This window comes from Medicago sativa, chromosome 5 (genome assembly GCF_051527215.1).
Source record: "Medicago sativa cultivar Bolivia chromosome 5, Bolivia_mono, whole genome shotgun sequence".
NCBI lineage: Eukaryota > Viridiplantae > Streptophyta > Magnoliopsida > Fabales > Fabaceae > Medicago > Medicago sativa.
Genome location: NC_140753.1, coordinates 55,921,233 through 55,937,730, shown reverse-complemented (window position 1 = coordinate 55,937,730; position 16,498 = coordinate 55,921,233). Strand labels below are relative to the sequence as shown.

General features: G+C 35.9%; 1 protein-coding gene and 1 non-coding gene across 2 annotated transcripts; both read right to left on the bottom strand.

Moving 5' to 3' along the window:
- Nucleotides 1-5,252: 5,252 nt before the first annotated feature.
- LOC146923262 (small nucleolar RNA R71) lies at nucleotides 5,253-5,359 on the bottom strand. Its single transcript, XR_015012943.1, has one exon. It is a non-coding gene; the product is annotated as a small nucleolar RNA R71 (small nucleolar RNA).
- A 9,613-nt stretch (nucleotides 5,360-14,972) lies between these two features.
- Nucleotides 14,973-15,966, bottom strand: LOC146923261 (RING-H2 finger protein ATL2-like). The gene has a single exon (XM_085715933.1). The coding sequence runs from the start codon at nucleotides 15,677-15,679 to the stop codon at nucleotides 15,044-15,046; it is 636 nt and encodes a 211-aa protein (XP_085572059.1). The 5' UTR covers nucleotides 15,680-15,966; the 3' UTR covers nucleotides 14,973-15,043.
- Between the last annotated feature and the right edge of the window lie 532 nt (nucleotides 15,967-16,498).

Sequence of the window (16,498 nt, the reverse complement as noted above, 5' to 3'; positions counted from 1 at the left end):
ACTAAATCACAAAAGAAAAATCTAGATCAATGTAAAAATAATTTATTTAGATTAAAAGAGAGAAAAATGATAAAGATGGATAAGTTCGGATCAACAAATAACCTAAGGCTGACCGTGTTTGTTCATTCATCATCTTCGAATATATATCAAACTTATCTAGAATTTGATATACTTAACTTTGTCAATTTTGTATCTCTGATTATGAATCAGATTGACTAACTTTGTATCCTCCAATCTAAAAACTTTGTATCATATCTTTTTTTTTTTGAAAGATAACTTTGTATCATATCTTTGTATCATAACTTTGTATCATATCTTATATACAGGATCAAGAGTATCATATCGCTAAAAGTATATTTTAAATGTCTAATGTTGTTGACTCGAAAATTAGTCTCGTAATAGATTCAAATGAACCTAAATCATGGAAATACCTCTTTTGGGATCAAAGATTCTAATTACGGTAGGTTTGAAAAAAAGTTAATTGACTATATAAAAAACCTTTACAATTTTTATAGTAATTGAATCCAAAATAAAATGACCAAAGAAAAATGGGTAAAGCTACCTCAAAATAATAATATTGACAAAGCTAAATGCATGCTAATGCAAACATAGTGGAGAATGGAGCAATGAGGGTGCCACAACGCCACTAAACCAACGCAATCTAAAGTATCACTTTCTTGTCTTTGTTAAAACCTTTTATTTTCATAATAAAATGTGCTTCTTCAACTTTTAGTAAAAGTATATATACACAGATTCCACTAAGTGTTGTTTTTTAAAAGACAAATTGGTGGAACTAATTATGGGATCCTATGATCTTGATTCCTAGTGGCATAGGTCTTTATCTCACATATAAAGTTTAATTTTTATTTTCTTCCATTTCCTTATATAACCATTCATCTTGTACGATATTGGGGAAACTATTTAAAGTTTTGGTTAAATAAATCGAATATTCCATTGAGTTAAATATATTTTTAGTCCCTATAAAATTGAGAACTTTTAAGTTTAGTCCTTACTTAATTTTAGGGAAATGTTAACTTGTGCCTTGGGGCATAAGTTAAGAAACCAAAAGTAGAAGTTTTTTTTTGGAAATTGTGCATTCAATGTCTTGAAAGTTTCAAAAGTTATCTTTTCAACATAAAATTTATTACTTAATTCTATTTTAAGTTTCTTAACTTGTGCCCTAAGTTAACATGACCCTTAATTTTAATAGGTTTTTTAGTCCCTACAAAAAAAATTACTTCTAATTTTAGTCCTTGTTACAACAAAGTTTATTTAATTATCCTTAAACTCTCAAATTTTTGAATGATTTTTTTGACACAAGTTTAGAACACTATGAAAGGTTTATTTAATAAAATTTAGAATTTTTTAACATAAAACGAATTAAATATGCATTTTTTAAAACAACAGAAGTTAAAGATAAAATTAACAAAATCTGGACCTAAAAATCAAATTTTGCCACAATTTTTTGCAGAGAAACTTTTAGTAACGTTCTTAACACGTCAGCAAAAATTTAAGAGTTTAATCATAAATTAAACAAATTTGAGTTTCTACGTTGAATTTAGCATTCAGTTCAAGCATGCCCATTAGTTTCTACGTGTTAACTCATCCCGAACCGTACACGTTTCTACGTTGAATACACTTTCTAGTCAATGTGGTCTAGGTTGGGTTGCAAAATCAAAAGATATAGCTTTTAAAAGAGGAAACTTCTATGGTACACTCACAAATTTTAGTGCACCGGTACTCTTGTTTCACAAAATTTATAAATTAATGATCACTTTTATGAAATAAAAAGGTATTTGTCAATATTTATATTTTAGAAAACATAATTTCAAAAGAAAAACACCATTTCATTGTTTATAAGGATCATATTAAAAAATTTACATTTTGTCATAAAAAATAATCAATATTCATTGTTATGAGTAATAAAAATTCGTAAAAATTAAATTTTATTTTGTTGAAGCTTTTGGTAAATAAAATTTAATTATTTTAGTTGTCAATGATAGAAAATAATTATTTTTCTTCAAAAAAACAACTCATTTATTATTAATTTTACGACTTGGTGTACCGATACACCCAAATTTATTGGGTGTACCATAGAATTTGCCTTAAGAGCAATAAAAACGCAGAGTGAGACTTGTGGTATATATAATGCAGATCGAAGCATTAAAGATTTCAGGGTATAGTGAAAAAAGTTATTACAAAGTAGTATAAGCTTTTTATTTTATTTTTATAGTAAGTCCTACATATGATTATCGACTAGGTCTTTTCTTTTATGTTTTCTACAATGTCATTGACGTTGAACACCATGATAAGACTTCAAAGGAAGTCTTACACTAAAACTTAACATATTTTTCATACAATCTCATTCCATATGTAAGACTAGACTTCACTATAATGATAAGAAAGTTCCTCCTTCCACGTATGATTTTGTTTATTGAATTTCATCTTGTTATTTGTTATTTTATATGTACTAATATGGAGTCCTTTAATAGATCCGCGGAGATTGGTGAAAATTAGGGTTGGGAAACTAACTAAAAAATCGAACTGAACTGAACCGGATAAAAAAAACTAAACTATTATTAACAATTCTGAAACTGAACTGAAACAGTTTGGTTCAGTTCAAAACAGTTCAGTTCGATTCAGTTCGGTAACTAAAATTCGATTTCGTTTGGTTTTTTTAATATTGTTTTCAATTGTATCAATAATAACAGTTCGGTTCAGTTCAGAACAGTTCAGTTCGGTTTGGAACAGTTTTGTTCAATTCGAAATGTAAACAATTCGGTTCAGTTATTTTAAATTTAGCAAACAGTTCAAGTTCGGTTCGGTTTAGTTTTCATCCTGAACGGAACCATGCCCATTACAGGTCAACGTGACTTAACTCACGTTGGGTTTAACATCTGCGTGAGTTAAGTCACGCTGGGCCTGTGTTAAGTTGTAGAACAACATAAATGACACTTTTCCCTAATTTCCTTCATTCATTCATACTGCCATACATTCATTCCATCATTTTTCATCCATGTTTTCATCATTCATTCATTAATAATTAACATACGCATAATAAAACCAAAAGTTACGCAAAATTAAAACGACAAACTAATCAAAATGTCATAAAAATGAAGGCGCAAGGATAAATATATTACATCAAAATCCCCTGAAATGTCACAAAAACATCTAAAAATATACAAATGTCCTAAAAACACTAGAACAAGACCCTACATTTGTGGACTATGACTCATAGTCCTCCTCTGCGGAACCGGCACCTCCTGCAAAATGATGTGCTCGGACCGGATGCCCTACATAATGCCAACAACGAGAGGATTTGGAAACACATCAGGATGTGACATAACACCATCCACTCTGAGCCTGATTTTCTCGATGATCTGGTGTGGGTCAAGAACCTGTCTGACCCACTGCTGCTCAACAATAACCTCCTTGTAAGGAGGGATAGGAGCAGTTGATGAGTCATAGAATAGTCTAATTTAATGCATTATTTAGTTTAGTTTTAAATAAGATTTGATTTAATTATATTGCATTTTATTTCCTTTTAGAATATTTTACTTTAAATTGTCTTTTATTTTATTTTAGGAATGAATATATGGTGGAAGGTGCCTTGGAGCGAAAGAAAGAGGACTGGAGCAAATACAGCGCAAGAATACGAAGATACGGGACAAAGATATGTTCCCCCAAAGTCAGAAGCTTGGCACGGCCGTGCCCGTCCCCAGATTCGCTTTTGCTACTTTTTCTTCGGGCCCAAGTTACCCTGTTGCAGCTTTACCGTTTTATCCCTTTAGTTGCTTAGTTTCTAAGTCAATTGTAAAGCTATAAATAGAGTAGCTCTCCACCATAAACATTCACCTTTACTTTGAATATTTCAAGTCTTTATTTCAATAAAAGTTCTTTACTTTATTTACTTTCTTCTTTGCAATTTACTTTTATCGCATTCTCTCTTCTTCCCCCATGTCTACGATGAAAATGAGTGAGTAGACTTCTTTGTCTTGGGATCGTTGGATAAGTCTAATGACGTAATCCGGATCAAGCCAAGCCTTAAATCCTAATTATTTGTTACCTTAATTCCTAATCTAAATTCACCGTTTTAACATGAATTAATTATTATCAAACTGTGGAAGCGAACGCGGAGGGTTTGATAATGGTTAATTCATCATCACAGATATCAATTCATAAAGCGAACGCGGAGCTTTGATATCCGAGCAAGTGAATTTAGACAAGGTTTGCGAAACATGAGAATAGTCTAGCAAACCTTGGGACACATAAAGTTTCGATCTTCAAGGGTCCCAAAGGCAATCACCCATGAGAATAGGTGTGGTTGTTGGAGGGATACACTCACTGACTTCGAGAGGAGCTGTGATATGCTAAAGAGAAACTTGTCCTTAGTAATTAAGATTAACGTATAATTATAAGTTTAAGGCTTGCTTGTGAAAATATTCGTTATTATGATGAACCAATGATCCCGAGGCTTTTTAATATTATTGTTATTTACTTTCAAAAATTGCACTCTCCAACTTCTTACTTCTTTCTCCTCTAATCATTTTCTAAAAGTTAATTAGATTGACCAACTCCCTAGCGGAACGATACTCTACTTACTACTATTACTTCGATAGGCCGTGCACTTGCGGTTTGGCCCTATCAAGTTTTTGGCGCCGCTACCGGGGAGTTAACTAATTTAATTAGCTTTTTCTTAGTGATTAGAATTCTCTCTTCTTCTTTCTCTTTTCTCTTTCTTTTTATTTTTAGCCTTTTATTTTTCTGTTATCGTTAACTTCTTGGGTTCTCAATTTTTTATGCGAAAAACCAGAAATCGAGTTGTAATAATCAACGAGATTGAAAGGTATTTGCATAAACGAAAGAGAGACGCACGAAATAACACCGTTATGGCCAATCGCACTCTCAAAGAGTATGCAACGCCGTCTACGGCTGAGCCACAAGCTGTTATTGTGTACCCAACGGTTGAGGATGACAATTTCGAAATTAAGCCTGCCCTACTTAACTTGGTGCAGCAAAACCAATTCTCGAGATCCCCCACTGAGGATCCCAATCTTCACATCTCTGTTTTCCTACGAATTAGTGGAACCATGAAGGAGAACCAAGAAGCCGTAAGACTTCATCTCTTTCCCTTTTCCTTAAGGGATAGAGCTAGCGCTTGGTTCCATTCCCTCGAAGTCGGTTCCATTACCTCATGGGATCAGATGAGGCAAGCATTCCTTGCCCGTTTCTTTCCACCATCTAAAACCGCTAAACTTAGAGACCAAATCACGCGGTTCAACCAAAAAGATGGGGAATCTCTCTATGATGCGTGGGAGCGTTTCAAAGAAATGCTAAGACTTTGTCCCCACCATGGCCTAGAGAAGTGGCTTATAGTCCACACTTTTTATAATGGCTTGTCTTATACCACTAAGATGTCTGTTGATGCAGCTGCAGGTGGAGCACTTATGAACAAGAACTACACGGAGGCGTATGCCCTGATTGAAGACATGGCTCAAAATCATTACAAATGGACCGACGAGAGAGCCATCACTAGTTCCTCATCCTCCAAAAAGGAGGTAGGTATGTACGAAGTCTCTAACTATGACCACCTTGCTTCTAAAATTGATACACTAACTGAAAAACTTGAAAAACTCAATGTTAGTGCTATCAATTCTGCTTCTACTCCTTCTTGTGAAATATGTGGTATAACTGGTCATGCTGGTGTTGATTGCCAACTAGGTAGTGCTATTAATGGTGTTGAGCAAATGAATTATGCTCAATACAACCAAGGGATGCGACAAAATCAAAATTTTTATAAAAACCAAAATCCCTATGGACAAGAGCACCACCCGGTTATGCAAACAACCAAAGATTCACTCAGAAATCCAATTTGGAAATTTTGTTGGAAAATTCTATTGCCAACCAAACTAAACAACTTCAAGAACTTAAAAACCAAACCGGATTTCTGAATGATTCTCTTTCCAAGCTCAATACCAAGGTTGATTCTATTGCTACTCACTCTAAAATGCTTGAAACTCAAATCGCTCAAATAGCCCAACAAGTGGCTACCTCTTCCCAAACACCGGGAGTCTTTCCTGGTCAAACCGAAGCCAATCCCAAAGCCCAAGTTAATGTCATATCTTTTGGGGGTAGTAAGTTACGCGAAACTTTTGCTAAGGTTAAAAACATTGGGAAAGAAAGTGCCAAGCCTTTAGGTGATAAAATTGTGATAGAAGAAGCAAAACCGCTTGAAGAAAACAAAACTCCATCCCCCTTAAATCTTGATAAGCTTAAACTAGAGGGTAAGTTTGAAAAATTTGTTAACATACTTAGGAAGATTTGCATTAAACTTCCCTTTGCTGAAGCTTTGTCTAGGATGCCTCTATATGCCAAGTTTTTAAAGGAAATTTTTTCAAAGAAAAGGGCTATAGAGCATAATGAGACAATAGCCTTGGCCAAGGAAACTAGTGCAATCATCCAAGAAGCACCCCCTAAGCTTAGAGATCCAGGTAGCTTTGCCATATCGTGTGAAATTGGGAATGAAACCATAAACAAAGCCTTATGTGACTTAGGAGCTAGTGTTAGTTTGCTGCCTTTGTCTCTTCTTAAAAGGATAGGGATAAGAGAATTGAAACCTACTGAAATAGAGTTGAAGCTAGCTGATCGTTCTACCATGAAACTTGTAGGATTTGTCGAGGACATACCCGTTAAGATAGAAGGGATATATATCCCAACTGATTTTGTAGTCGTTGACATTGCGGAGGACGAAGACGTCCCCATAATCCTAGGTAGACCTTTCCTAGCCACTGCGGGAGCTCTTATAGATGTCAAGAACGGTAGGATAGTCTTTCAAGTGAGTGATAAGATGGTAGGATTTGAGTTGGAAAATGTTATGAAAGGTCCCTATCTTTACTCTTGTTGTATGTTTAACGATCATGTTGTGAAAGGACGTTTTATAGCGTCATCTACACAATATGATATCTTTGATCCATTCTAAGGACTCTTTCTAACCGTCAAGCTAATGACACTAAAAGAGCGCTTCGTGGGAGGCAACCCACGCATTTAATCGCTTTTGTTTTGTTTTTCTTTGTTTTAAGTTGTTTTGTAGGTAATTGTCCAAGTGTGATTCGAAAAAAATCGAGAAATTGAAAAATTTTGAAGCCCCCAGGACCAGAAAGGTGGCACGGCCCGTGCCAGGTATGGCACGGCCGTGCCAAGTTTTTAAGAAAAAAAAGTGATGGATGAAGTCAGGAAGGTGGCACGGCCGTGCCCGACCTCTTGTTGCCCATATATACAAATTTTTCTTTCTTCTTCCTCATTCACAAACAACAACCCTCTTTCATCTTTCAAACTTCTCTCTAAACCTCCATAACCTCCAAACCTTCAAACCCTCATATCTCCCTCAAATCATAACCAAATCACTCAATTCTTTCACCAATCAACCACAAACTTCTTCCAAAACAAAAACCACCAATCAAAAACATCTTTCACCCACTCAAACACATAATTCACCAAACCCTTATCTCCATTAACCCTAACCCAAAAACCACAAAACCTTAACCAATCTCCACATCTAAAACCATAAACCTCACTTAAACATCAACCCCAATCCAAAACCAACACTTCCCATTAAAATTTTCATCAAAACCCTAACCTTCACCAAAACCCCAAAGTCAAACCAAGGTCAAAGGTCTAATGGCTTCAAGAAGGAGTGGCAAGGAACCGGCAACATCTTCCGGAGGACCTCCATCAAAGAAAAGGTCACCAGCAAAGAATCATGGCATCACCTTCAAGGATAACAACCAAAAAGAAAGGTACAAAATTCTTATCACTAAACCTTTGCATCCTTGTAGGTACCCTCATTCCCATACTATGAATACCTTAGGGATTAGGGACAATGCTTTTGAATTGCTGAATAGATTAGGATGGGGTGAGATGCTTAGTCCTATGAGGGGGTATGAAAATTTCACTTATGAGTTTTTAAGTTCTATCCAATTCCAGAAAGATAAGTTGAATTTAGATGACCCCGATCATAGAGTCTCCTTCCGGCTTTTGAATATTGATTACGAGACGTCCCTTGAAAACTTTTGTAATGAAATGGGCTTCGCAAATGCGGGGTTCATCCATGACTCTTGGAATCAAGCTTTAAAGCCGGAAGACTATGACCCTGCTAGCTTTTCGAAACGCATCACTGGTTTAAATCAATATGTTTCACGTTCCAACAAGGCTAGTAACATCCACAACCCAGTTCTTAGGTACCTTCAAAGGGTAATGGCTTGTACCATTTGGGGTAGGAAGGAAGTAGGAACATGTAGGACGGATGAACTCTTTATGCTTTGGGCTATGCTTCATAATAATCCCGTGAATACTTGTTTTTACATGCTTGACTACCTTGCCTCAATAGGAACTAAGCCTAATCTTGTAGCTGACATAGTAGTGGGAGGCGTTATCACATTCATTGCTAGGAAGTTTGGAGTGAGCGAGGAGGAAGGGATAAATGAAATTCAGGGCAACAATAGGCTTAACATAGAGACACTAATCTCTATGAAATTCATTACACATCATCCACCAATGCAATATGCCCTTAAACTCAATGTGCCTATTCTATTTTTGCTTCCTAACCCATCTCGGACTAACACCGAGGTGGAGGAAAATTGGTTGTATGTTGATAATGAACAGGTACATGAGCAACATAACGAAGGAGACAGTGCTAACTTGCACCATGAGGAAGAATACCATGGCCATGATGCCGGTGTGCTTAATGAGGATCAAAGATGGACATGGATTCATAATGAAATCGAGAGGGTGAGCACCGAGCAACAAAGGCAAGGTGTTGAAATCACCGGCCTTCGCAATGAAGTTCAAAGGGGAAACCGTGTCAATGATGAAAATAATGAAATGCTCCGCCGGATGATGCAACACCTCCAACTCCAAGGTCCTCCTTATGGACCCCCAATAAATTGTGAGCTTTCCTCTTCCTCTCTTCCCTTCTCTCTTCTATCTCTCATTCTCCTACTCTTCTTCTACTCCTTCTTTCTTCTTCCCCCACTTCTTCTTCTCTTTTAATTTCTTTTTCTTTTTGAATCATTGAGGACAATGCTTCCCCTAAGTGTGGGGGGGCCTAATAAAGTGTCTAAAGTCGTAGTGTCCAAACTCCCTTGAACTTTATTCTTTTGTTTTGTTTTTATAGTGAAAGGCATGACTAGTAGCTTGTTTTTAATGTAAAATATGGCATGAAAATTTTTGTTTTGTCTCTTCTTTAAAGGTTGCTTCTTGTAAATGAAAGTAGTTTCTTATGTTTCTTATGTTCTTGCTATACCCATGTCTTGTTTTATTGTGAAAATCTCCAATGAGAAAAGCACTCGGTTGCAATCCTTGAGCAAATGTATGAATAGGTATTTTAAGGAACATGTTCTATCTTTAGTGTTAACTTAGACCCTTTAAAGTCTTAAGAGTAAAAGTAGTATAAGTTTGTGTGGGAAATTAATCAAATGTTCTTGATTGTTATATGCTTAATTGTTAAAGTTATAATGGGGCGGGAGAATGGCACCAACATGTGGGGGAAAGGACAATCCCTAACTTCCTAATTGTGGTGGTGACTCCCTAATTTGAACTTAAAGTAAAACAAATTCATCAATGCTAGGGGGAAAGGACAATTACATCCAAAAAGACTTCCTACGCGGAGATGAAACAAATAAAATTTTGCAGCACTGCTTAGGGTGATTTTGAATCTAGGGGGAAAGGACAATTACATCCGAGAAGACTTCCTACGAGGATAGATGGCCCCTAAGCATCTGCAGCCCCTTGTGCTTAATTGTTAATCTAATCTGATTTTAACTTAAATTCTCATCACTCTTATATGAAATGAAGAAAGGACTTTTCTTGGTTACTTTAGCACTAAGGATAGAACCTATTCCTCATAATATCTGTCTTATACAGGAGCAAGAAAAGGGTTGGACTGCACACACACACTCACTTGAGACTTGATGTTGGGTAGAATAGGTTCATGAGAAGTATTTGAAATTGTAATTAGTGTACTTGAAGCAAGGCCTTTCTTTTGAGACATGTGTTCTTAATATTGCCATGAATAAATCTTTTGTTGCTACTATGTATGTTGCCTTTTGCTTGAGGACAAGCAAAGATTCAAGTGTGGGGGAGTTTGATGAGTCATAGAATAGTCTAATTTAATGCATTATTTAGTTTAGTTTTAAATAAGATTTGATTTAATTATATTGCATTTTATTTCCTTTTAGAATATTTTACTTTAAATTGTCTTTTATTTTATTTTAGGAATGAATATATGGTGGAAGGTGCCTTGGAGCGAAAGAAAGAGGACTGGAGCAAATACAGCGCAAGAATACGAAGATACGGGACAAAAATATGTTCCCCCAAAGTCAGAAGCTTGGCACGGCACGTGCCAACATGTGGCACGGCCGTGCCCGTCCCCAGATTCACTTTTGCTGCTTTTTCTTCGGGCCCAAGTTACCCTGTTGCAGCTTTACCGTTTTATCCCTTTAGTTGCTTAGTTTCTAAGTCAATTGTAAAGCTATAAATAGAGTAGCTCTCCACCATAAACATTCACCTTTACTTTGAATATTTCAAGTCTTTATTTCAATAAAAGTTCTTTACTTTATTTACTTTCTTCTTTGCAATTTACTTTTATCGCATTCTCTCTTCTTCCCCCATGTCTACGATGAACATGAGTGAGTAGACTTCTTTGTCTTGGGATCGTTGGATAAGTCTAATGACGTAATCCGGATAAAGCCAAGCCTTAAACCCTAATTATTTGTTACCTTAATTCCTAATCTAAATTCACCGTTTTAACATGAATTAATTATTATCAAACTGTGGAAGCGAACGCGGAGGGTTTGATAATGGTTAATTCATCATCACAGATATCAATTCATAAAGCGAACGTGGTGCTTTGATATTCGAGCATGTGAATTTAGACAAGGTTTGCGAAACATGAGAATAGTCTAGCAAACCTTGGGACACATAAAGTTTCGATCTTCAAGGGTCCCAAAGGCAATCACCCAAGAGAATAGGTGTGGTTGTTGGAGGGATACACTCACTGACTTCGAGAGGAGCGGTGATATGCTAAAGAGAAACTTGTCCTTAGTAATTAAGATTAACGTATAATTATAAGTTTAAGGCTTGCTTGTGAAAAGATTCGTTATTATGATGAACCAATGATCCCGAGGCTTTTTAATATTATTGTTATTTACTTTCAAAAACTGCACTCTCCAACTTCTTACTTCTTTCTCCTCTAATCATTTTCTAAAAGTTAATTAGATTGACCAACTCCCTAGCGGAACGATACTCTACTTACTACTATTACTTCGATATGCCGTGCACTTGCGGTTTGGCCCTATCAGCAGTGTATTCAGCAACGGGCGCAGGCTCGCTCATAAGTGGACGGGATACACGGTAGAACCATTTAATGCACCCCATCGCATACTTCCACACCTTGTCGTCCGGGACCGGATGACCCCTCTCCTGCTGGCTAAGGACATGGACAGCAAAATTCGTGAAGGCGACAATCACATCTTATGGCACAAGATCCCTAATCGTCGTATGAGCTCTGGGAATGGTCTGGATATAGTTGTACTGCCTTAGAAGCCGCTCCGGCAAGTGACGGCACATCCTGTCTTTGCCGACCATGATCCATCCAGAGTATCATCATATGTCCCGAAAAGGCGTGAGGTCTCGCCAAGACTCGTACGGCCTCCAGATGACATTAGCATTCTCCATCATGTCAATGAGGCCTCTGTAGTGTCCAACATCAAAATAGCCCCTGGGAGGTTTCCATTTACCCACAAGCGGGTCAGCACGCTCGTACTCTAGCTCAAACTTCCTCAGAAGGATCTTCTGGAAGTGCGCCAAAACTCATCCCTACAAGCACAAAGAGGCAAATTTATATCATCACAAGTATTATTCAAACATACATTTATTATCCACTAAAAAAAATATTACCTCAGGCAAGGTCATCTAACCACCAGTGACTTTAACAGCTGAGTCGGAGTTAAGAGAAAGCTGCTTATACAGGAAAGTAAGTATCATCCTGCCCCATGACCAGTCGCCCAACCTGTCCAAGACCAGATGAATTCACTGGCATCCAAAACCATTCCTTTCCTTCTCCCGACATTGTTAAGGTATTAGGACTAAGCTTCTTTCCGTGCGAGACATCGGTCACCTTATGCAACTTTTGAAACTGAAATATAAAAAAAAAAAAACAAACAACAACACCGTTAAAAAAAATAATTAAAATAAACATTAAATATTTAACATAAATTTAAATTCTTAAATGAGGCGCGCGTAATTTAAATTATTACGCGTCAATTTAAATTCTCGGCCAAAATTTAAATTGACACGTAATTTAAGCCAATTTAAATTGTTTTAACGTAAAACTTTAAATCATAAAAAGTAACAAATCATTAAAATAAAATTAAACAATTATACTTACTTCAACATCGACCCATAACCTGCATGCCACGTGTTTACCGAAGTTTGGTAGAAGCGATGAATCACCCCCCCCCCCCCCCCCGGAAAGCCCTGCGGTCCGGACTTGAACTCCATACTCTGCTCCTCCTGGGCCTCACCCTCCTGCTGGTGAGCCTGCTCATACCGAGGCTGATACGCCTCATGCTGATGATGATACTGGGTCGGGTCCACTATCTGGGATGCACCCGCCTGTGACGATGATCCCTTTGCATCATTACCCCTACCAATCCTCTTGCCCCCTGTCTCCGTCTACTAGGATGAGCTTGAGGAGGGTGTTGTGCGACCTTTTCTCTCCGTGCACTACCGGTAGCAGACTCCCTCCCTACTCTAACTCTGTCAGGCCGCTTCTGAGACATATCTACTTAACATTTCAAAAAGCATCAAATCAATGAATTTTTCATACGAACATTGTGTCATTTCTAACTATTCAACAACAACGGTTAAATTTCGGCAGTGTCATTTTAATCTTTTGTTATCGATCGATACTTTTGTTATTTTTTAGCTTTATTTATCTCGCTATACTTTGAATTATAAGAGCTCATATCTCCAAGAATCGAGGGTAAAAAATAGTAGAATTTTACTAATCCCACTTTCATTATTTCCCTCATACACCGCGAAAATACCAAAATACTTCTAATAACAGTTAACTGGTGCTCGACAAATACTGTTGGAGAGGGAGTAGCAGTTATATGCCGTTAGAAGTATTTTTATATTTTCGCAGTATGTAAAGAGAAAAAATAAAAGTGAGATGAGCAGCTTTCAAATTAGTACTCACTTGTTAATATCCAACTATTTTGGATATTAGTTCCATGGCCAAGAATATTTCCATGTGTGAAGCTATGTAGTGTAGCATTCTGATTCTATATCATCAATGTTTTATAGTTTCACTGCACTGCATCATTAGATGAGTCAAAAAACAAAAGCTGCATGCATGATATTTAGCTAAGCCAGACTATATAGGGCCAAGTTGTGTACTAAATAATAAATATTACAAAGCAAAGGTCACTATAAATGGCCTCACTTGTAGCAGTTTCATTGACCGTATTTACATAGCTGGGCTCATGCAGAAGAGCTTCTTCATAAAACATTGACCAGGTCCCAAGGTCCCAGAGGACATAAACTTTTGCTATAAAAATAAATTGAATCACAAATTTAATTTATACTATAGGGTTGTGAATTTATTCTTTAAAATAAAAAATTATGTACTCCATCTATTCCATTTCTCTCCTATATTTCTCCCCATTTCTCTCCTATATTTATCTATCTCTCAATATTTTTATTTCTTAATCTTTTTATCATTTTCACCTTTTTCTCTCAGCTTCCACACTCATTTTCTTTGTCGAAGAGGGATGCATACTGGAGATGATCCTAATCCGCATTGTATCGGTGCGTAGATCATGTATATCAGACATGACACTTCTTCGACACATTGTGGTGTTGTCTCCTATGTGTTAAAGTTCATGCACTTGACTATTTTTTTCTCTCATTTAATTATGTGATCGAAATTTTGTAAATCTAAGTGTAATCCATCTATTAAATTAACAATGGTTTACAATTTATATACTTAATTGATACTTAACGCCCGAAATTATGTTGTGAAATGATTTGACTAATATTATATCCTATATTTTGATCCATCCATTGGAGCATTATGAACACTTTTTTTGACATCCATTATTTTATTGGATGAAATTCATCTAAATCTTATACTTAAGAAATGAATCTTACATAAACTAATTAATGAGACTCGCACGAGTTTAATTCAATAAAACATGTTTTCTAGCATTTCTCTCTTTCGGCATGGCCCATCATTTTGTCCTTCCTTGCTTGACTATTTAATCACAATAGAAACAAAAGAAAGCCTAGACTTTCAGAGCAATGAATTGCTGCAAAAAAGTGTCATAAGTCATGACAGATGATGGCAGACACTTGTTGCCAAATAAGTACTTCCTCTTGTCTTTTATTTCCGTTTGACTTTGAGCAAGACACTCTCTTGGTCTTGCTACACTTCTTTCCTTCACGTAGAAACAGAACAATATTAGTCATGTGTTTTTGTTGTCTTGTTTATTTATTTATTTATTCACATAATTTGTTTGTATTCTATACTATTAATTAGATGTAGAAGATATTTGCATGACATTGCTTGCATGTTAAATATCATTAAAATTAGTAAAGAAACTTATAGTGAGTTTAGTAGAATCACGTTTTATTACTACTACGATTTTGATAATAGTAAAATTTTGGACCTTTTGAAAAATTACAGCGCGATTTCGTCAAAATTACAATCAATTCAAACATGCAAACAATTTCTAGTATTGAAAAAAATCGCGGTCAAATATGGTTGATGTAGTCTCGTTCACAATCGCTTTGTTGTAGAAGTGAAGAGGTTGAGAAATTAAAAATGAAAATTGACGTATCCAAAAGAAACCAAACAATTTAACAATAATAGGATACATAACCAAGTTAAAACAAATAAAAATTGTCTAATCTTAGTGATTAACTTCTCATGGTTGTATATATAATATATAATTACAAACAATAGAACAAAAAATAAATAATCTCACTGTGAACCATTATCTAATTCATTTACATGTGAAGAAAGAAAAACTTTGCTAAGAATTCTCTTGAAAGAAAATCCAAACAAAGACAAAGAACTAGTTTCTGAAACAGAAACAGAACCACTCTCACTATAACTTGGAGTATCAATCACAATCTCAACATCACCACCACCATGAGAATCTTCTTCAACAATCAAACCTCTACAAATGGGACAATTACAATGTGAATTCAACCACATATCAATACATTCAACATGAAAAGCATGTCCACATTTTGGTAACTTTCTTCCAACCTCTCCTTCTTCAATGTAACTCAAACAAATCACACATTCTAGTTCTTGTGTTTTTTCTTCCGACACAAACGTGGGAATGGTTGAAATTGTTGTTGAGTTGAGTCCTTTAAAGGATGGGGATTGGATGTTGAAATGGTGGTGGAAGTTGGAAGATACTGGCACCTCGGAGAGGTTCACCGGACCGCGAGGGTTGGATTGAGCTAGGAACCATTTGGCATAGAGGTGAAGAAGGAGGACAAAGATGATTACTAGGAGGAGAGAAATAATGGCTGCAAGCATGATGTAGTTGTCGGAGGACATGTTTTGAGCTAGTTGATTCAATGGATTGGTGGATGAGTTTAGCATTTGTAAGGGAAGTTTTGAGACTTGAGAAGTGAAGTTTGGTCTAATAGGTGAAATAGGTTTGGTTAGGAAAAGATTTTTTTATATGTCCAAAGAGAACCTTGATAATACCTCATTTGTGTGTACAATGTAGAAGATTCTTGTTTGCCTGTGTATGTGGATATGTTTGAAGGGAATTGAGATATTATGAAGTGTAGTATGGTTTTGTGAAAGGAGAAGAGTCCTTGTATCCAAGGGAGTGATGAATGTGAAGATGGGGTGAGGGGAGGATGAAGAGAAAAAAGAGGGGGGAGAAATGAACACCCGTGAAAACAATGGCAGTGGAAGGTGGTAGGTAGGTGAGTTTTATTAGATTCATGTGGAGGGTTTGAGTGTGAATTTATTTATATTTAGTTTTAATTAGTTTATTTTGGTGTAGCAAAAGGTCTTATGACTTATTACCAATAAATGAGATATTGTACACTCCTAACATTAGTTTCTTGTATATATTTAGAAAAACTATTAAAATTTTGCAAATTCATATGCATATGTCTAGTCAATTTGTACCCTTTGAGTGTGCATTTTCAAAGGATACTTTTTTTTTTGTTTTGTTAAAAAAGATGAGAAGTTTAGAAGACTGTATTCAACTGACTAAACGACATTACTAAACTGAACATATTCAATTAGATACGAATTTGAGATCTTATAGTTGTGTACGTAAATTTCATATGATCATTATATCGTCTATGTAAAAAGATAGAGTGATGATAAAGAAGAGTTTCACATGATTAAGCCTCGAATGATTATTTCTATGGTGTATAAATGAAATAGTCATTATATTAT